Below are 23,917 nucleotides of genomic sequence, written 5' to 3'. Positions count from 1 at the left end.
CCAGTTCTTATAACTGGTAGTTACTAGTTACCAAAGCTAAGGGATTTTCGGTTCAAACTCAGTGTAGAATTTAGTATGTACTTGTATCCATTGCGTTTAAAATAAAGTGCATGTATTCTCAGCCCAAAAATATATATTGCAAAAGCAATTAAAAAGGGAGCAAATGAAACTCACCTTAGCAGCACATAAAGTTGTTCACCAAAACGTGACCGAAACTCGGAATATCAAATAACTATAAATCTCAACCTAGAGAACATATGTTGGTCAATAAATGTCTATCAAGCTAGGTCAGGTCATAGTGTATAACAATCCTAATGCTCGAGATCGACATACAAAAGTTATCCAAAGTCGTTTCAAAAAGTCAATTTTGACAATAGTTCAACAAAACGAGACATACCTTATATAAGGATTCATTTACTCGGTTGGTAATATTCAAAAATCCAATTTATCAATCTCGTAAACAAGTTGTTTAAATCTTAATTGTAGATTCAAAAGCAATTTCAATTAACTTCAATCATAATTCAGTTGCTCACATCTTTTAATCCGTTCATCGAAATTATTCGATATCTAAATGAAAAGTTATTGATTTTTCGTCAGCTTTCCAAAAACATGTATATCATATACCTTTTACCAGTAATATATGTATTTACTTCGTGATTCATCATAACTGTTTAACGATAAAATTTAGCATACAAGCATGCATAAATATATATACTCGAGCACTAGACATGGATACACAATTAATGTATAAAAGATAAAATATGAGTGCTTACATATCAATAATGAGATTCAATATTGTAGGAAAGTACGTAGACGCAACAGAGATGATAAACACTAGATTTGATTCACAAATATACCCTCGAACATTACCCATAACCTCCTTGACAATAACCCATAATTTCCTTAGCTCTATCCCGCTCAAAAACCCATTTTGAAGGTGACACGCTCATAACCTCGTCGTAGTATTTTAGGTATATATACTACTAATAATAAGATTAATAATAATAATAATAATAATATTAATCTTAACAGGGACTTCTCCTTTGACACAGTCTGGGCTTTCTGACTTTGTCCCTGGACGTGCTGTGGTTGATGCGGCTCGTCGGAAGCGGGTCAAGTACGAATCTAGCTGTCAGACGATTGGTTATGGTTTCATCCCTTTCTCATTTTCTTCCCTTGGGGAATTAGAAAAGGATGCTGTTTCTTTGCTAAAGCGGGTTCAGAAGAGTTCGATGGCGCAAGATATTGGTGCCGGTGCTGCTGCTCATATTTTTACTAGGATAGGTTTTGCTATTGTTAGAGGTGTGGGGGTCCAGATTGTCTCTAGGCTACCCACTAATTTTTTGTAAGTTTTAATACTTTTAAGTTTATTATTATTATTATAATAATAATATTAATCTTAATAATAATAATAATAATAATAATAATAATAATAATAATAATAATAATAATAATAATAATAATAATAATAATAATAATAATAATAATATAAAAAATAATAATACAGAGGAATGAATCGAGCTTTTATAGTATGTGGCCTGCTACAGTACCTCATGCGATCGCATGAGTTTTCAGTGTTTTTGCCATGCGATCGCATGGCCGCCTTATCCTGTTTTTGTTTGCTAGTTCGTCGACAGCAAATAGTGTTTACTGTAGCAAATAGTGTTTACTGTAGCAATCACTTTAGCAAAGTCGTTTTCACTGTAGCGCTGTAGCAAAATACGGTTTCACTGTAGCAAATAGTGTTTTACTGTAGCAAATAGTGTTTTACGGTAGGAAAGTCATTTTACTATAGCAAATAGTGTTTTACGGTAGGAAATTCGTTTTTACTTGTACATATATATATATATATACATATAATTGTTCATGAATCGTCGAGAGCAGTCAAATGTAATTTAATACATGAAACAGTTCTAAAATTTTAAGATTCAACTTCATAGACTTTGCTTATCGTGTCGGAAACATTAAATCATTTAAAGATAAAGTTTAAATTTGGTCAGAAATTTCCGGGTCATCACACTATTACTACAAAAAGACTCGTTAAAAACTGTCATTCCGCAATCGTCAAAGAGCCCAAAGTAGTGTGACTATAACCGCACTGTTACGATTTTTAGAGTTAACCAAGATCTGAAGACCATCGAGCCAAGATAAAACTTTAACCCACGAAACAAAGACCGGCATGTTTTAGAGTTAACCGTGATTTGAAGACCATCGAGCCAAGATAAAACTTCAACCCACGAAACAAAGACCGGCATGTTGCAATCCAACCAAATACGAATTTGACGCCACACATCCGATGCCATCGAGCAACCAAAAAAGAGGTGATTTCGGACCTCAACCCCATTGTTACAATCCGGACATGTAATAGTATGATAGTACAAAATAGTTTTATAATCCGAATAATTCAATGTTTTTGATTGAAATGCTTTATGAATGGCAAAAACTTCTTTCTTCTTTTGAACGACAAATTTTATTAGTCTTCTAACAAAGACTAGGAGCAAACAAAAAACATAAGGTACACCAATTACATAGACTTTATTTGCCATTCATTTCATAAAGTACTATATTTGCTTTTACTAAATAACCAAGAAAATGAAAACATTCTAATGTAATAAAAAATATCCTCTTTTTTAACATGCTTCACCAAGAACAACAAATCGTTACGAAATTTTCAAACAACCTAGAGTGCAGAAGCCCCAAATCCATTTGCAAATGAGACCCAAACCAAATCTTTTAAGACTTCCAATTGCAATACCACACTATGAATGGCAATAACTTGTTTAATAAACGTTATATGAAAGAACACTCAAAATGATGTAGAAATTACCGTATTAACATTTACATGTATATAAATAAATAATAGATAATTGTTTGATAATTATTCTAGATATAATTTTTGGTTTTTTTTGTTCTGGATATAATTTAATTTGAAGTGAAAATAAAGATAATTAATGGCTACGAGATAATTTTAACTATTGTTCGATACAAATTTTTGTTGAATTCAGCATCACTTATCATTCGGAGGTTGCTAAATCATTCCATTAAAAGACAATCAGCATTCAATCAAACACCGTCTAAGATGGTTTGATGATGTTTATGTATAGACAAAGTTACAAGGGCAAACTATGTGTTTTGTACGAAATTGAAAGTTCAGACCCTAATTTTTTTTATAAGGACAATCAATATGATTTGCATCTATTGTAATTTACAACAGTCTTTTCATCTAACGAGTGAAAAAATTCCGATAAATCAAAGCACTGCACACGTGAGGGCATAACAGTCAATACGCTTAGCCCCTCTTTAAGGTGAACTAACTTAGACTCTCAAAGATGGATCAAACGTAAACTGAATGTTATGCTCTCACGTAAAATACATAAATACATGTGCTTTGACTTAACGGAATTTTCTAACATCTGTCAGACAAAGCGACTCTTATTGCGTAGATGCAAATCAGGACTGTCCTTGTCATAAAAGGATTTAAGGACTGAACTTGTAATTTCGTAAGAATCACAGACTCTTGTTATAATTTCACCTGAGGTTAACCGCCAATTTCATGGGTCTCAGAAGTATCCGATGTCTTGCGTTTGAGCCTCACTCGAAGTAGTTTTACCACACGCTATGCCCACCTGAATTCGCCATAGAGGTTTCTTTCCATAGGGCGATATAGGACTGTAATAGTTCGTCCCAAAAAATATCGGGTAGTGGGTTCGACATCACGTTCAGACCAGTAAGTTACGCAAACAGCCATAGAATGAAAAATAAAAAATAAAATAAAAAATCGGACCAAGTACGGTAAATTTTACGGAGTAATATATAATATATACTTTGAGCATCATCCAATTTATACGCGGTTAACTTAGCAGCACCTATTTATCGCTTAAGTACTGTAATAATCATAATCCATCTAAAATGGGAATTGATTCGTACCCCACCTCAAATTTGCCATACACCACCAAATAAATTATTTGGACATTTATAACCTTCATTTGGTGGTGTATGACAAATTTGATAGTGTAAAATAAAGGGTAAAAATGTCTAAATAATTAATTTGGTGGTGTATGGCAAATTTGAAGTAGTGTACCGATCGACCCCTATCTAAAATACTCGATGTATGGGTCAGTGTGGGTTCCACGATGTGATTAGACTTCAATTTTAAGAATCTGTGAAACTCAAATTGTTAGTTAGATCTTCCTTTTCATCCAAATTTAGTTGCTCACATTTCAACCGCATCTCAACGATTAATTCGTCAGGTAACATCAACTGTCAATTTAACTTAATTTCTTAAATAACACTCAAATTGTCATTTTAGGGTTTGTTATTTCACGTTTTTGCAGATTCGAAGTAGATTTCAATGGCTGTTCCTGTTGAAGAAGCCATTGCTGCTCTTTCTACATTCTCATTGGAGGTATAAATAATATTTAGATGTTGCGAATCATAATCCGTACATGTATAAAATACATTTACGTATATATGTGTGTGCGTGTATGTGTACAGATTTTGCTGTTAACTCAATTATATATATATGTATACTATCAATTATAGTATTTACCAGTATATATGTATGATTTGACCTAAAATTTCAATATGTATTTCTTTATTTTTCATCTGATGGACTAATGCTTATTGTATACAAGTATATTCGGATAATTGAATTTTGGTGATGATAATTATAAATCTAAACAAATTACTCCGTATATTGTATAGTGTATTTGCATCTCTAACTTTACTGCATTATTGATATCTACGCATATGGTATGAAATATTAGAAACTAGATTAGGTGATCCAAATTTGACCTACATTAAGTTCATTTTACTCTGCTGGTTTGTCTCTGATTTAGGATGATCAACCAGAGGTGCAAGGCCCAGCATTGTGGGTTTCATCTGAAAGAGGTGCAACAAGTAGTCCTATCGGTATGCGATTTCTGCTATTTTCTTCTTCTTATGGTTAAATTATTTCACGTGTTATGTCTTTGGTCATGAACTCGTTATAATAACTGAATGAAGCAGATACCTGCAGTATATCAAGAAAGCAGTAAATGCTATCTTCTTGATTATACATATATGTATTATTAAGATAGGTTAAGTTACTATACAATATTCAAAGAGTTTTAGAAGTTATTGTATTTATAACTGCACGGTAGATGCTGTGGCGACCTATTTTGTCTCAGTGAAGTATATGAACTGGTTTGTGGTTTTTATACATGCACATATCAGATATGTGTGCTATAGCAATATGGAGCTACTAAGCTCTATTCTAGAATCGGAAACGGATTAAATTGTCATAATCATTCATACTTGTTATGTGTAGATAGTCCGTTAGCAATAATTGTAATCATCTGGATTTTGACTGTTCTTAAAACAGGTTGTTTGGCCACCAAAGTCAATCTTCGTTTCCGATTTCAGAGAATGTAGTTGGTTAATAGTCAAACTATATTCTTATTTCGAGAATTATTGTTAAATCGATAATCGTCATAGGTATGTTGCATAAACTTTTCCAAACAAGTTGACATGGTCATCGTGGGGCTTATGCTGATAGTATATAACTTTTAGAGGATCAACCTGTACTTGAGATGATAATTATTGTTCAAATGTGAGCTTAAAGTTTAATGATGATATAGCTAGAGGTGAGTTCTCATACTCCTCATTTGTCTAGTGCACCATGTATAAAGTAATCCAAGCATTAAAGAATTTCCTTAGTAGTCATTATATTAAAAGTTCTACTGCTTAGGTAGTTACGAACTTCTCGGTTATGAGTAAGATTGGACTAATTTGGTTTCTCATTACTTAGGCGGCAGTATAAAACTTATTCTGTATGTTCTCTTTCTTTATGTTTAGTTAGAGAAGTTCTAGGCTCCGGGTGTACGGGGAATCATTTGAGTTATATGAGTTTCAGGGTTCTGCATCACTGTCAAAAGTACACCTCTATAGGATTGTTTTACATTGTGAAATGGGAATGAATGGCAGGGGAAGGGGAGGCAGGTGTGTGTGTGTGTGGATTATGTCTTGGTTTAAGGTGTATGTTTTGATGATTTGGGACTTTAAGATCTGATAATCCAAAATTTTTTTTGAAAGTACATGAGCTGCAAGATTTAGGATGTTTTTGTATATGCTAATAGTTGCTTTTATAATATCTGGGATGCATGCAGTTGCTAAAAGTGACAACAGAAGTATAATGTTAGCATTGTCTCAGTTTCATAATCAGTTCATTTATTCACATTCCTCTTTGCAGAATATAGTGATGTCAATGCATATCGGCTATCATTATCAGAGGACACAAAAGCACTAAATCAACTCGTATGCTCCCTTTCTATCATTTTATTGTATCCTGAACTTCTGTACATACATGATCATGTGAACTTAAAAAGTCACTGTGTATATATTTTTATAGAATACTCTTATGCAAGAAGGCAAAGAAATGGTATCAGTACTCTATGCATACAGGAGCTGTGTCAAAGCGCTTCCTCAGGTTTGATTGAGTTTTCTAAATATTCTTTTAAGTACATGAGGTTATGTGTGTATATAACTATATAAGCTGAATTTAAAACCAATTGACAGCTTCCAGATTCTATGAAACAAAGTCAGGCTGATTTGTATCTAGAAACTTATCAAGTACTGGATTTGGAAATGAGTCGACTTCGTGAGATACAAAGATGGCAAGCATCAGCTGCATCTAAAGTATGTTATATAGTTTAATCATTTTACAACCTTCTCCCAATATCTAATCACTGTCTTTGGGTATATAGTTAGCAGCAGATATGCAGCGGTTTTCCCGGCCTGAACGACGCATCAATGGTCCCACAGTAACTCATCTCTGGTCTATGTTGAAATTACTTGATGTTTTGGTTCAACTTGATCATTTGAAAAATGCAAAAGCCAGTATACCTAATGATTTCTCCTGGTATAAAAGGTAAGCTGTCTCCTCGAATAAATAAACCTGTGTTGCACTAGGATTGTTCCAGGCCTTCCAGCCGTACTATGCGCGCGCGCACACACACACACAAAAGTAGATAAAAAGAAAAAAGAAAAAAAAGAACATAAAAGAAAAATGTAATTGCTCCAGCCTTGTACTTGTTTATTTGTGTTATATAATTAGTTACAAAGGATTGCAGTTGATGATATACATAAGAACATTATATGTGATGGATTCAAATTTATGAAGTTTCTTCCACCTTTAATGAAAACATATAAATCAAATTACTTCATTTTTTTCAGAACATTTACTCAAGTTAGTATTCAGTGGCAAGATACAGATTCCATGAGAGAGGAGTTAGATGATCTACAGGTGTTATGTTTATGCTATGTCTTCATCAACCACCTCCAGAAGTTTTATAAACTAATTAACATGTTAACTGTAATACATTAAGTAACTGTTAAGTTCGTTGCAGATTTTCTTAAGTACAAGGTGGGCCATTCTGTTGAACTTGCATGTTGAGATGTTCCGTGTAAACAAGTATCCTACAAACCTCTTATCTTTATTGTACACACAAGATATATTAAATTTATTTTGTAAGTAGTAATGCATGGAATGCTTCCTCTTACACAAAAAATCAACTTAGAGCTATCTAGTTTCTTATATGTACAGACTTTTTTTTTTTTACTTCTTGTATTGTTCGAATTCCCTAACGAAGATTAGCGTGGAAGATATTCTTCAAGTTCTAATTGTGTATGCAACTGAGTGCCTAGAGTTGGATTTTGCACTTCTATTCCCTGAAAGACACGTCCTTCTTCGAATTCTTCCTGTTCTTGTTGTCTTGGCAACATCCTCAGAAAAAGACAGCGAGTCACTAAACAAAAGGGTGAAGATGAACAGACTCATCACTATTTTTAAGGTAACACGATTTATTCTTTCTTTAGAAAATCCTTACATATATATAAACAAACGCATATGTATACACATGCTCAATTAACCATACAGACATGTATAAATTTTAATTTTATGCGTGAAACAAAGATCGTTTCCATAGATAATTATAGACGTTTCCACTACCACCATTGATTATCTTACAGCTAGAGGTGGCAGCTTCGACTATAAATCAAAACTTGTTATGTGCTATCTCTAAAGGCTTAAATGGGTCAAACTAAAAATAATTTTGTTAAAAAGAGGCTTGGTCAAATAGGTCGAAAATCACCCCAAATGCACTTAAATTGCATAAAACCTTTCAAATAATTTAAAAGCATTTGGAATTTTTTTTTTTTTTTAAAGTTACATGATCTTTTAACTAGTCTGTCTCACTCCCTTTGCCACCTCTGTCTAGATACCAGGAACAAGATATGATTGAAATAATCACCCAAATGTAGTATTGAGTTGTGCAATGATGAGTAGCCATGTACTATTGTTCTACTCAAAGATACTGATCATTTATTGTGGTTTTCTTGGTGCCCATTATAGAAATTTATGAAATTAGTATATATGGGTATACCTGCATGGTTAATCTCCACATTGGATCTGTAGTGTAAACTGGTGTCCCTCCATATGCCTGTGCCAAAATACATTGATCTTATCCAATATGTAGTGAATGATCTATCATGTGCAATTCATTTCCTTTCGAAGATTCATATGGTGATGCAGTATCACCACATCTCTGAAATGCTGCTGATGGATGTTAACATTTGTTTCTTGTAGAATGATCCAGTCATACCTGCATTCCCAGATCTTCATCTATCACCAGCTGCAATTTTAAAGGAGCTGTCTATGTACTTTCCTAAGTTCTCTGCACAAACGCGTTTGCTAAGTCTTCCAGCTCCTCATGAACTTCCACCTCGTGAAGTTCAAGAATATCCTCCATATCATGTCTTTTTATAGATATATACATATTTTTGCTCATAGGAAAAAAGAATATGTGATCTTACTATCTCTTCTGATGTAACACTTCAAATTTGGTGGTTGCTTGTTTTGATTCCCTTGACATGATTCACTTATCAGCGCCATTATTTGATCATTAATCACATTGGAGCAATTCGTGCTGAGCATGATGACTTCACTATCCGCTTTGCTTCTGCTATGAACCAGGTTTTTATTTCCTAAGATTGCATGCATATACATTTATTCTGTTTTACTTTCTATGCTTGGTTCTTTCTTTATTTTGGTAATTTTCTGAGCGTTTTGCTAAAATTTTCAATCATTGCGTCTTTCTTTCTCCTTTGGCAGCTATCATTATTGAAATCAATAGAAAGTGCAGATATTGAATGGTCAAAGGAAGTCAAAGGGTGCATGTATGATATGGTTGTTGAAGGTTTTCAACTTTTAAGTCGGTGGAGTGCTCGTATTTGGGAACAATGTGCATGGAAGTTCTCACGGCCCTGCAAGGACTTTGTCCCTTCAGAATCAGATGAAGTGACACCGGTTTCTGATTATGAAAAGGTTTCCTTAAAAACTTGATTATGAAAAGTATTTGAAGGAATACAATTCAATTTTCGGCTTTTCAATTTGACAGTTTCCAAATGTTAAAACTTTGTATATGTTTGTAGGTGGTTCGCTTTAACTATAGTTCTGATGAAAGGAAGGCTTTAGTTGAACTTGTTAGCTACATCAAAAGCATAGGATCAATGATGCAGAGGTGTGACACATTAGTTGCAGATGCCTTATGGGAAACTGTGCATGCTGAGGTTCAGGATTTTGTGCAAAACACATTGGCAGCCATGTTGCGTACCACATTTCGTAAAAAAAAGGACCTTTGCAGGTTAGAAATATCTTCTTTGTTCATGGATCTTACATTTTATATTTCCCTCTGTTTTATTTTTCATATTTTTTCTTTTAATAAAGTTTTGTGATAGCTGTACATGGATCTTTGATGCCTTTCAGGATACTATCTGATATGCGGACGCTATCAGCAGATTGGATGGCTAACACTGCCAAGCCAGAATCTGATATGCAAACTTCACAACATGGGGGCGAAGAAAGCAAAGGAAACTTCTTTTTCCCAAGGGCAGTTGCACCTACTGCTGCACAGGTGAAATATAGGATCATTATTAAAAACATATGCATATTTGCTGCTTAGGTAGCTGTATCGTACCTCTAATGGTTCAACCAGAGGAAATTAAAGGGAATTAGCTTAGAAGGAACTAAGTGAAGGGCATGCTTGATTGGAGGTTTTAGAGACTAGGTAGTGAGAAAGGAAATCATACATGATGCCTGTTTTAAGATAATGCAACATGGTGAGCAATACATCATTTCCCAACAGAATGAAGGTTAGGGACACGCATATTGCCCCGGTTAACCCACATTTTTGCTAACCCATATATTCACTATTCTAGTTTTTCCTTATCCTCATATATTAATCAAACAACTAATTTTAATGACATGCATTTTGCTCATTATATCTTTTAAGTTTTAACTTTTTCTGGTACCATAAAATCTTACTGTTTCTTGTATGTCCCACTTTTCGTAGTTTGTTTTTGTTTTTATGTCTAGTATGATAATGAAATACTCTTTGCTCCCTAAGTTTTCAAAAGTATAAAACATCTTCAAAGTGTTATACCTCCAAAGTCGTCTTATTCATGAAGTTATATTGCATAAGCAAAATGATATCACTTCTGTATTCCTCTTCGAGACTTTAGTTATTCTTCTAGAATTTTCAAGTCTTTCTAATAGGAAGTGTTTTGGACTTTTGGGTCAAATACCCATTTTTACTTAAACCCATTTCACTATCCGCCTAATCCAACTATTTTCCACTTCTAATTAAAATCTATATGCAACTTCTCCTTTCTTTCAGGTACATTGCTTGCAGTATTTGATATATGAGGTGGTGTCTGGTGGTAATATGAGGAAGCCAGGTGGTCTCTTTGGGAATAGCAGCTCTGAAATTCCTGCAAATGATTTGAAACAACTGGAAACCTTTTTCTACAAACTTAGTTTTTTCCTACACATACTAGACTATTCAGGTATCTCCTAAAATCTTTATCTGATACTTTCTTATGTAATGATGTATGACTTACTGATGAGAAAAACGAGGTCCACTAACCACAACAGTTAAATGCAAATAGTTTATGTGATAACACTGTTTCCCTACTGCTTGATTTGAGCTTGTATTACCAGAATGTAATATGTTTCAATTTGGAACGAAAAAGATACATGTTGAGTAGAGGTGGAATAACGGGCGGGTTTGGTAACGGATCAGTATGGGTACCATATGAATATGAGTTCAAGAGGGTTGGGTTGGCCAAGCCTGGCCCGTATATCTTTCTTTTCTAACTTTTTTTTTTTAATCAAATTATCATTTCAGCTACTGTAGCAACATTAACAGATCTTGGATTCTTATGGTTTAGAGAATTTTATTTGGAATCTTCACGTGTCATTCAGGTAAGCTTGATAATTCACTAGTATGTAACTGACTGTTAAACTGTTCTTATGGTTGTCTTATTATATATGTTACAAGTATGATTTATGTAGGACATTGTAACAGTTGTAGGTTTATAAAAGCATTAACTAAACAATTTACAAATGCATAGATATAATAAAAAAATCTGAGTCTTACGTATTTTACTTATGCAGTTTCCTATTGATTGCTCTCTTCCGTGGATGTTGGTGGATCATGTGCTGGAGTCGCAAAATGGTGGTCTTCTTGAAAGTGTTTTGATGCCATTTGACATATACAATGATTCAGCTCAACATGCACTTGTTGTTCTTAAGCAACGGTTTCTCTATGATGAAATCGAAGCAGAGGTGATAAACTTGTCTATTGACCAGATTATTATTATATTCAACCTTATGAGTTATGTCCGATTTTCTGAATACCTTATGCCAGTGTTTATCATCTTAATTATTTCGTAGGTGGATAATTGTTTTGATATATTCGTCTCAAGGTTGTGTGAGTGTATCTTTACACATTACAAAAGTTGGGCTGCTAGGTATTTTCTTCCCTATCCTCTGCATTTGTTCTACCTGAGTTAATTTAAGGAATCTAGCTTTTATATACGGGTTGCCAAAAATTACAGTGAGCTGCTCGATCCTTCGTTTCTGTTCACATTGGATAATGGAGAGAAGCTTTCTGTCCGTCCAATGAGATTCACCGCCCTATTGAACATGAAAAGAGTAAAGGTATGTGTGGTATCCGTTTCGACCTAAGTGATGTTACATGGCTAAAATGTTAAGATAAGGCTCTATTATTTTGCATAATGTCTATTTTTTCCTTCTTAATTATACACTTTTAACAGAATCTAACAGGAAAAGTAAAGTAGCTTTAATAGAAATGTCGAATGCGTCAACAGTTTCTCTAAGGTTATTTACAATGCATGAAGCTTAGTATATTATTTTATTCAAAACATTAGATTATCTATAAAATAATATGATTTTATATTATATATAAACATATTAAATGAGTTGGGAAAAAAGTATGGTCCAATCCAATTTAAGATGACCTATTCTACCTGTTACACAACTCACCGATTTTTTCATCTCTACATTTAAGCAACGACTCGTTCTGTTATTTTTTACACGTTCGTATATAATCTACAGTTACTTGGAAGGATGATTAATTTGAGGAGTTTGATTGCTGAGAGGATGAACAAAATATTTAGAGAGAACCTTGAGTTTTTGTTTGATCGTTTTGAATCCCAAGACTTGTGTGCTATCGTTGTAAGTACTATGGAGTAGTAATTTTATTTGTGTCCTTTTTGTATTCTTGAGTATTCCCAGTTACACCATGTCTTCTTTAAAATTTTGTTAATGACTTACTGATCCTTTTTTAAATCATTTAAATTCATCCAGGAGTTGGAAAAGCTATTGGAAATCTTACGAATGACTCATGAGTTCTTGTCACGAGATCTTACTATAGATTCCTTTAGTATCATGCTAAGTGAAATGATGGAAAACGTCTCTCTTGTCTCATACTCAAGTCGACTTGCTTCTCAGGTTAATAGGAATTCTCTACTCCAGCTTCATTGCTTTAATCTAGTTATTATGCTTTTTTGGGCATTTATTGTATTATATAATTCATTTTAATTTGATTTTTTATCTCTATTCTAGTGCTTCAAATAAATATATATATAAATTTGCTGCAAAGTATAGTTGCCCTTCATGCAATTTTGGAATTGTACAATAGTAGTAACTTTTTCCTAATGATACTATGGTTTGGCCTGGTTTTTGTTTACTTGCGCTACATACGATTGAGAGAGACATGTATATGCAAAGGACACATATGAGTTAAATAAAACTTGATGGAGTAAAATGTCTCTTGATGTTGCATATCTTACTTATACTTGATGGTATAAAGTGCCTCGTGCTATTGTATACCTCCTCCAGTTAGTTATGTGACTTGAATCTAGAATCAGGTAGGGTAATTTTATCTCTATCTTTCTTTCATAACGCATTGATTTGCTTTGTCTTAGATATGGACGGAGATGCAAAATGATTTTTTGCCCAACTTCATCCTATGTAATACAACTCAAAGGTTTGTTCGATCATCAAAAGTGCCATCTGCTCCTGTTCAGAAGCCATCACTTCCGTATGCCAAGCCAAACTTCTATTGTGGAACTCAAGTAAGAAATTATTACATGGAAGCATCACTGTTGATTTATGTTCAATGTTACTTAAACAGTTTTTTGGTTAATTATAGGAGTTGAACTCTGCTCACCAAAGCTTTGCTCGATTGCATAGTGGGTTCTTTGGGCTACCTCACATGTTCTCAATTGTTAGGCTTTTGGGTTCCAGATCATTGCCATGGCTTATTCGGGCACTACTTGATCATATATCAACCAAGGTATGTACATGATTTGTCTTCATTCTACCAAGTAGAAAATTAAAATTTACTATTTGCGTTATCAGATGCATTACCAGTTAATGAATTATAAATATTATTTATCTAAACGAAACAAAAGTTCTTGTTTCTCTTGAGCTGGAAATATCTAATATCTAATACATTAACTGAAAGTAAAAAACATTATATGACACTCTTGTCTGTATCTTACCTATCATACACATGATTAGTGAAATAACTTGTTTCTTTCTGCGTTTACTTATGTACTTGTACTTACTGTTCGTCTTATCATGTTGTCCTTGATTAATGTATATCATGACCATGGTCTAATGGTGTTTGCAACTTTGTTCAGATAACAACGCTTGAACCAATGGTGACAGGATTGCAAGAAGCATTGCCTAAGTCTATTGGTTTGCTCCCTTTTGATGGTGGAGTAACAGGTTTTGATTAATATCTATCTTGATTTTTCACTCTGTATGTTTTTGCAGTATACAAGTATGATTATTTTTTCTTCCACATTCACTTGGATGATTTAATTTGGATTAAAAGATCTGCACTTTTTCGTAGGTTGTATGAGGCTTGTCAAAGAACTTCTCAAGTGGCAATCCAAAACGGAGCTTAAAACAGAGATTCTAAATGGGATTAAAGAGGTTGGAAGTGCATTATATTGGATGGGGCTGCTTGATATAGTTTTGGTTAGTTCCGATTTTGTTATTTCAAATTATTTTCATTGCTTATGTTCCTATAATTATCAATTCTTAATTTCTACGCACGGAAACGTTATATGTTATAATAACCTAGGAATACTCATGCTAATGGCTTCTCATTATTATACTCCCTATCATTTAAGTTGTAGCATAATATTTAGCCGGTTTTTGTACTTTCAATACTGATTCAACAGAGAGAAGTTGATACGACACAGTTCATGCAAGTCGCCTCATGGTTAGGTTTTATACCTAGTTCCGATGGTCAAATGCTACAATCACAAGAAGATGGAAATAGCCCTGTTGTCAATCTCTTCAAGTCAGCCACTGCTGCTGCTGTGTCAAGCAACCCTATAAACCCCACACCCTTCTACACAATGTCAAAACAGGCTGAGGCTGCCGGTATGTATCATGTAATCTTACTTTTAAGGGTGCAAAATGGGTTGGTTGAACTGAATTGTTTGTGTTTAAGCTCATATAAATTAAACATGCCTCGAAAATACCGTTTGGGTGACTTTTGATCTGGAGCAACTGATTTGACCCGTTCTTGGTTTAGTTAAATTATATTAATATTATTTGTTTGACTTATTAGAAACAATAGTAATAATAATCAAAATAGAACCATTCAGAGGCAATTGGGGCAAAATTGCCACTAGGCCTTCCTGTTACTAGGTACTTTCTATTTTGGTGTGGCTGAACACCCCCATGTCGTCATCCTATTTGTAGATCTGTTGATTCTAAATTCTCATAATTGGTCAAACCTTTTAATTGTTGTAGATTTGTTGTACAAGGCTAACTTAAATACTGGAAGTGTGCTTGAGTATGCCCTTGCTTTCACCAGTGCTGCATTGGACAAATATTGCACCAAATGGAGTGCAGCACCAAAAACTGGCTTCATTGACATTACCACATCAAAGGATTTTTACCGTATATTTAGCGGTCTCCAAATAGTAAGTGAATTTTTTTCTTCCTTCAGCTCTGTCTTCATTTGAATAGTTTCAGCTAGTTTTGCTTTAATAACCCTCAATGTCATGTCCTGCCTCTAGCTCTTGCTCTTAGCAGATAATTATGCATGTTGCCAGTTGTCACTATATTTTAAACAACCATTGGGCTGTGCTTTATTTCAAACGGGTCAGATAAAAATCTTTAACTAAAGGGCGAATGGGTAAACGAGTTGGAAGTCAGCCAAGGTCTATTTCATGCATATAAGCTCCTAAATAACTTTTTTTGAGAGACAGAAACTGATATTGCAATTAAGTTTTTTTATTCAGAATTAACACATTAATTACTTGGAACTTTTAGTTAAAAAGTACAAAAAGTTTTTGTAGGTCATCCTGACCTGAATCAGCCTGTTTCGACTTGCCCCAAATTATTCCCATTTCAACCTGAGATCATATTGACATGTTAACCAACCTGCCTAATGAGCCCATATTGCCACCTTTAACATTCATCACACGGAGTAGTTGTTTACCATTAAATCATGTGAAAGTAGGTTTGATAGTTAACAGTTACATGTTTGCTTGATGCTTTATCAGATTATGTATACAATAGTTATTAGTTTAGATCAGAGGGTATACAGCATACAATACAAGTATAACATTATACGCTGTATATACTATGTACTCGTAACCTTCAACTGGTACAATAATACAATACTTTTTTTTAGTACTAATGATTGTGTATTTCATATTTTGAAGGAGTACTTGGAGGATTGTATGCAGGTACCCCCTAACAACCATGAAATGTTGGGAGATTCAGTGGCATGGGGGGGTTGCACAATAATCTATTTGCTCGGTCAGCAGCTCCATTTTGAGTTGTTCGATTTTTCCTATCAAGTTTTGAATATTGCAGAAGTTGACAGTGCAGCAACTGGACCATCAAATAAGACTCCTCAATCTGCTCAGGTCCCAATCATTTTCATTTAATCTGTTAACTCCAGCAACTTCCTTTTTTTCTCTTCCAAAAGTCGACTCGCCCATTTCTTTCATTTTTTAAAAAAAAAAAAAAATTCCTGTTAACTTATTTTCAAATTACGCCCCAGTTAATTAGTTTAGGAATCAGTTTATTTCATGATGCAAATACTCAATTAAGGTGGCACATATCTGCCAGTTATTTACACGAAAAGGCTCTTGAACCTGCGACAATTAGGTTAAAAGCCCAATGTTCTACGAACTGAGCTAAACACCCCAAAAAAGATGTAGTAGTAAATAAAGATTGCTGATTTATCGAATGGCCTCAACAACAATAAGGTGGACTTCAATTGACGCGATCTATAAGCTAACAAATATATATAATACAAACGTGTACACTCTATGTTATCAAATATTTTAGATTAAAATATTGTAACCTTAACAAGTTCCTTACTAATTTCGATTAAATTTTTTTTTACTTAATAGTATAATACCCATTACTTGTGAAGAAGTGACCTATTTGATTTGTTGTTACTAAATTTACTTTCAGAAAGGTACTTATCTTATTACATGATTTACCCATTAGTGATTAAACAGAAGTTAAGGACATAAAAGTGTACGCTGGTAGCCTAACCTCGCCTAGCCCAGCCCATCTTGACCCATACTATAAAATGGTCAATTTCAACCTAAACCCGTTTTGATATGACGCGCACAACTTGTGTTCTATAATGTGCAGGATATATTAAATAATACTAACATTCTGCTATAATATGCAGTGAATTCATGAACACCTTTATTGTCATCTTACTTTTATTTCCTTATGGCATTTGGACTAAATTAACCACTCTCCACAGGGATGGGAAGTGCTGTTAGAAGCTATGAAAAAAGCCCGACGTTTGAACAACCACGTCTTTTCAATGTTGAAGGCTCGGTGCCCTCTTGAAGACAAGCAAGCATGTGCCATTAAGCAGAGTGGAGCCCCTCTTCACCGCATCAAATTTGAAAACACGGTATCTGCCTTTGAAACTCTTCCACAAAAAAGCTGTTAAGTTCATAAGAGTGGCAATAATACTCACACTTAGAAGATGTTCAATATAACTATCGTGTTTCACTAGCCATTTCTCAGACTTGAATTGAATGTAGGAATAGGCGTCTATATGTATATGTTGTTAGTGTTTCTTCGATTTATCCAGAGAAATACATATAAGGTGGATGTTAATATGTAGTGAGAATTTCGATGCTTTGATATATAAGGGGATTGATTTGGGTTTTGGTTTATTATTGAACTTTTACCGTTAAAAAATGTGCTAAAGAAGCAACAGAACTTTTGGCTGAAAGATGTAGCAAACGGGCACTAAACTTTGTTAGCTTGGTATCCATCCATAATTATTAGACTTAAAACCATATAAATTCAATACAATGATCGATGCATGTCTTGTACTCTTTCTTTTGAGAGAATCCTAGAAACTCGACGGTCGAACAAATATGGGAAAAGGTCGAACAAATTTGAGCCTGGTTGAACATTTTGTCAAATGCATCTGAAATCATGTTTCGTTCTACATTCTGTTCGTAAAACAAATTTTTGTGACTGGTCAAACAATTATGTGTGTGTTCGAACATGTTTCGTTCTACATTCCTGTTTTACATCCATGTTCTACATTTTTAAGTATGTTCTAACATTTTTGTGTGATTTTTGGGTTTAGGTGTGGATTTTAGGGTTTAGGGTTTAGAATTAGCGCTTAACATCAACGGTTTAGAGTTTATAGTTTAGTGTTTTTTGTTTAGACTCTAAACCCAAAACCCTACACCCTAAACTTTAAACTGTTCGTGTTAAACGCTAAATCTAAACCCTAAACTCTAAAATTTAAACTCTAAACTCTAAATCAGGTTAAATTTAGAAAAAAACCGAATTAGAACAAAAAAAAAATGTGAGTTTCATTACTAATCAGTTTCCTAAAGAACATTATTGACTATAGAGGTGTAGCAATGCGGAGAAGACAAAATTTATATAAGCACGACAAAATTGGAAGCTCCCCTTTTTTTTGGAGAGAAGATGGTGCGCTATTCAAATTTCATTTGATGGTAAAAGGCGTTTAAAAGATAAGCATTGATCATTGAAAAGATTAAAGGGAAAAAAATGGCACATATAGCATTCATTGTCGTAATCTTATTCTTATTCTTAACTAGGAGGCAATGCCCGTGCGTTGCACGACTTATCTCAAATTTCACTATTTTGAAATTCGTGTTCCGAATGGTTTGAGTTATGGCGGGAATTGGTTGAACACATATTAACCTTGAAGTGAAAGTTGATGTTGGTCCAATTATGCAAGTGGTCAAGTAGAATTTTGTGCATATGTTTTGTTTGTCACTATAGAAATCTGCACATTCGGGTCATATGTACTAACCATGAAACTATATATAAACAAAAGTTTACTAAATGTGGTTAAATGAGTTAACAAATGATATCAAAGTTTACATATTGTAAGAAGATTCATAATATTAAAACATATATTACCTTTAAATTTACCATTAAAATTTTGAAGATATTTCTTTATGACTTCATATGTGACAATAAGTAGATACATTATAATTGGAGTATATAAAAAAAAAAATCCTAAATATAAACATGAACCGTTACGTATTACTACACCACAAAATATAAAACTCGTGAATATAATTAAATTGAAGGTTCATAACATTGAATAACAATTAATATGAAATTAATAATAATTTACTATCTATTATGATAAAGATATATAACACCACAAAGAGTAGTAAACCTTATAAACTTTACAATAACTGTTATCTTTTTATTTTTCTTAATTTAACTTTAGTTATAAACATTCATTCATAATAAGTAAAATTTATATGTCATAAATTATATGATTAGCTTCAATCTTTTCATTTTCCTTATCATAATTTTGTCATAAATATAAAATTAAGCTATGACATAAATAATAATAATAGTTTCAAACTTTTTATTTTTCATAGTTATATTAATAGATATCGTTGCATATATATATATATATATATATATATATATATATATATATATATATATATATATATATATATATATATATATATATATATATATATATATATATAATTATTTATGGAAATTAATTAAATAAACATGATCTATATATTTGCATGGATAAAAAAACATTACACCTATAATAATCATACTTATATAAATTATAACTAAAATGTAATAATAATAATAATAATAATAATAATAATAATAATAATAATAATAATAATAATAATAATAATAATAATTATTATTATTATTATTATAATTAATCATAATCGTAATCATATTCATAATTATAATTATGAATTATAGTCATAATAATGTCATTGCACCTATAAAAAATGTTACACCTATAATAATCATATAGTTAAATGAATTATAACTAAAATATAATAATAATAAAAATAATAATCGTAATTATATTCATAATTATAATTATAATTATGAATTATAATCATAATAGTAATCATAATCTTAATTATTAATCATATAAGTTATACAAATATACAATATAATAATCATAATATCATAATATTAACATTAAAAAGAGATCTTCGGACGAATCGATCCAACATAAAGTCAACCACGTTTCTTCTTGCCTTGTCCGCGGTTTACAATATTTTGAAATTGGTGTTTCTTTGATACCTACAAAAACAAAAAACATATATTATGTTTAATATATATATATATATATATATATATATATATATATATATATATATATATATACATATATATCACATACTATATCTACTATAATAATCTATATATCATTTCTTCTTCTTTCCATCTAAAAAAAAATCAAGAATACAATATTAGTAATATGATGTGCTCTTTTGTATGATTGATATGAAAAAATGAAATGAACATAACATATTTATAGGCTAAAAAAAATAACTTACGTTACTTAGAAGATGAAAGGTTTATATATTTATTACTCATTAATTACTTAAAATATATTTATGGTGTTTTTATTTAATATGGTATTTATCTTCTTTTTTTTTTTAATTTTTTTACCATAATAATTTTTAACCTTTTTTAACCGTTTATTAAATTTAATGTGTAAATTTTATTGAGTTAACCGTATTTAATACACCATACTTATGATTATAGAACTCAATTACTATAGATATATAGATTTATAATATAAATTCGAAATCATAACTAATAAATTCAATTAATTAATCAAGATTCAATATTTGTGCACCATTTACTAATTACTATAAATTTCTATCATATCATTCCCTATTACTCCGTATTTATATTACCATACACTACTACAGAAACAGGAAATTGAAACCGGTTTTTTTGAGCTTCCAAACCGGTTCTAAAACCGGTTTCTATCTATAGGGGTTTGGAAACTCCAGACCGGTTTTAAAACCGGTTTCGAAAGGTAACCTTCGAGACCGGTTTTCTTAAAAAAGGGGTTTGGATTCGTAACAAAGGAAACCTGTTTCTTATACAAAACCGGTTTCGATGTCTTTTTTTTTTTTAAATATGCCTTCGGAACCGGTTCTGTTAAAAAAAGGTAACCCTGTTTTTGTCCAGTTTTTTTAAATGTGATACGGAACCCTGTACAATACCTGCTATATGTATTTTGACCACAATCTACACACAAACATAACTTGTTTACCACATGTATCATCACTTATTATCACAAAAGCATAACTTGTTTACATTAGTTTATCATCACAAAAGCATAACTAATGTAAAGAACCTCAATCTAAAATTACATTACTATCATGACAAAAACCGCTAGACAAAAAGGCATATTAAATAGCAATGTTTACTTAATTAGTGATATGGTAGCCGAAATTCAAGAGTCAAGAACCTCATTCAACTCGATCTTGCTAAATGATCTTATAGTATTCCAATGAATCTATATAAAGACAACAAGAAATAAAAGTACAATATTAGTCAAATCAAAATAATTAAACAAGTCAAATTAGTCAACATTCTACTTAGATCAATTATGTGTTAGAGAAATAAAACAGAGGAAATATAACAGTGATATAAAATCATAATAAATTGTGAAATCACATTCTTTATAACACTTGTGACCTAAGTATTAGTTTTATTAGGCTAACAGTAGTACTTCGTACTTCTCTACCGGCAATGTGGCTATGCTGAGCGAATTCTCTAAATAATTAAACTCATAATAAACATAACCAATAATTCCAAATCAAGTTTTCAGATACTCTGACAACGAGTTGCAGCACAACTTACAGAGTTGGCACCTGGATCTCAGTATGGCCTCAGTTTTAAATTAGAACAGATAACATAATATATTAGAGAAATACACAATAACAAGTGCAAATTATATACTTAAATTTTCATACTATTTGAGTACTATTGATTTCTTAGTTACAAATGTCTTATTGTGAACTTATAGGTGTCATTAACAAAAAATGAATTTATATTGTTAGGTTTATATTGTGAACGATAATTATCGACAAATGTATTATATTATGAAAGTAATGACTTATAGGGGAAAAAGTTTGTACATGGCGGTTACACAATGACTTTATAGTGGCGCATATTGAATTGTACAAACATTTTATGAACGTTATCGACAACCTTTAGAGCTGTCGTTGGCAAAACTCAATCTAGAAATATCAAAATACGTACAAAAAAGTAAAAAATATTTGGTCCGTGTTTATAACTGGTTTTAAAATTAGTAAAACCATAAATATAAATATAAATGTCATTTAAACAAAGTTTAATACATAATTGACATACGTAACTATTCAAGCATTTAAAATAAATATCATATCATATTATACTATTAATAAAAAAATAGAACTTTTCTAATGACTACTAGGTGTCATTAAAAATTAAATTAACCATAAAATACTAGTACATTGAGCTCGTTATGAGAAGTTATATTCAAAAAGTAATTGACTAAATTAAATGTACAAACAATTGAAGCATGTAGGAATTCTTTAATGACAAACTTTAGGACTATTATTAGAAAGAAAAGTTGTAAAACGTAATACTCCCTATATAGATTCAAATTATCAATATTCAATATACTTGCAATTTTAAAAACAACTAGTGAAATGACCCGTGAAATCACGAGTTTGTTTACACGAAATAGTCTAATAATATGTTTTAGGTATAAAATGAATTTAAATGATAAATTCATTTAGTTTAATGACCCGTGAAACTACATATTCTGAATAAGAAATTTTTCGTTATTTTTACAAAACATATTGATATAATTGTAGTTAAAAAAAAATGTTCAATCTTTATATCATGCCTTTTACCAATCATACCTTCCTGATTGGCCAGGTTATATTGCAACATTTGGAATCACAAATTCTCCTCCCATGCATATCACATGGTACACCTAAAATAATAATTTCACACATTATGCATAATGAAACAATTAGAAGCAAAAGAAAAAAATAAGAAAAACTAAATCATTAGAAATGTAAATGATTACTTGAAGCGGGCTCTAAATAGAAAACATGAACAAAGCCTGAAGGACTTGTAAACATTCAAGCGTCAAAATGGGCCGACCAATCTTCACACATTTGGTGCCCCATTATTTCCACTTTTAAATAGTATTGTGATTAGGAAAACATGGTTTTAATTCTACCTACATTTGAACATGCCCATTTTTCAAAAATTCAAATACATTAGAAATATGGAAAATATTATTACTCTTTATCTGAGTGTGTACATGAATAAGGTTACTATTAGCCAAGTTTTCCATGATCAGTAAGAATACATAATCATGCCACGATCATGTAACCTACATCCAGTTTGACCCACATACCCAAACCAAATTCTCTGCCCATTTGGCCACCTACAATTTTTAGTTAACACCACGTAACTTTCAATCTACAATAAAGTTTAACATGTTCATTTGATCAATTTACAAAGTACAGCTACCAAAATTCAATACCTGGGGTTAGACTCTGTAGTGACCCGAACTTTTCCATGTATATATATATTAATTGAGATTGATATTTACATGATTAAATGTTTTCAACATGTTAAGCAATCAAACTTGTTAAGACTTGATTAATTGAAATATGTTTCATATAGACAATTGACCACCCAAGTTGACCGGTGATTCACGAACGTTAAAACTTGTAAAAACTATATGATGACATATATATGGATATATATATAGTTAACATGATACTATGATAAGTAAACATATCATTAAGTATATTAACAATGAACTACATATGTAAAAACAAGACTACTAACTTAATGATTTTTAAATGAGACATATATGTAACGATTATCGTTGTAAAGACATTTAATGTATATATATCATATTAAGAGATATTCATACATGATAATATCATGATAATATAATAATTTAAAATCTCATTTGATATTATAAACATTGGGTTAACAACATTTAACAAGATCGTTAACCTAAAGGTTTCAAAACAACACTTACATGTAACGACTAACGATGACTTAACGACTCAGTTAAAATGTATATACATGTAGTGTTTTAATATGTATTTATACACTTTTGAAAGACTTAAATACACTTATCAAAATACTTCTACTTAACAAAAATTCTTACAATTACATCCTCGTTCAGTT

At 31.9% G+C, this 23,917-nt stretch overlaps 1 protein-coding gene across 1 annotated transcript; it reads left to right on the top strand.

Moving 5' to 3' along the window:
- The first annotated feature begins 4,177 nt into the window (after positions 1–4,177).
- Positions 4,178–17,585, top strand: LOC139844887 (protein PIR). The gene is made up of 30 exons (XM_071835108.1): positions 4,178–4,250; positions 4,335–4,405; positions 4,839–4,911; positions 6,230–6,294; positions 6,389–6,466; positions 6,556–6,675; positions 6,744–6,907; positions 7,213–7,282; positions 7,386–7,450; positions 7,634–7,829; positions 8,624–8,775; positions 8,917–9,010; positions 9,149–9,361; positions 9,469–9,680; positions 9,803–9,950; positions 10,713–10,881; positions 11,223–11,299; positions 11,492–11,662; positions 11,771–11,847; positions 11,935–12,037; positions 12,455–12,574; positions 12,707–12,850; positions 13,327–13,476; positions 13,554–13,697; positions 14,047–14,134; positions 14,262–14,389; positions 14,596–14,800; positions 15,176–15,348; positions 16,096–16,302; positions 17,163–17,585. Exons 2-30 carry the CDS (start codon positions 4,352–4,354, stop codon positions 17,355–17,357), a joined length of 3,855 nt encoding a protein of 1,284 aa, XP_071691209.1. The 5' UTR covers positions 4,178–4,250; positions 4,335–4,351; the 3' UTR covers positions 17,358–17,585.
- Positions 17,586–23,917: the final 6,332 nt, after the last annotated feature.

This window comes from Rutidosis leptorrhynchoides, chromosome 4, assembly GCF_046630445.1.
Source record: "Rutidosis leptorrhynchoides isolate AG116_Rl617_1_P2 chromosome 4, CSIRO_AGI_Rlap_v1, whole genome shotgun sequence".
Taxonomy (NCBI): Eukaryota; Viridiplantae; Streptophyta; class Magnoliopsida; order Asterales; family Asteraceae; genus Rutidosis; species Rutidosis leptorrhynchoides.
Note: the sequence above shows the minus strand (reverse complement) of the source record. Positions and strands in the feature narration are given on the sequence as shown.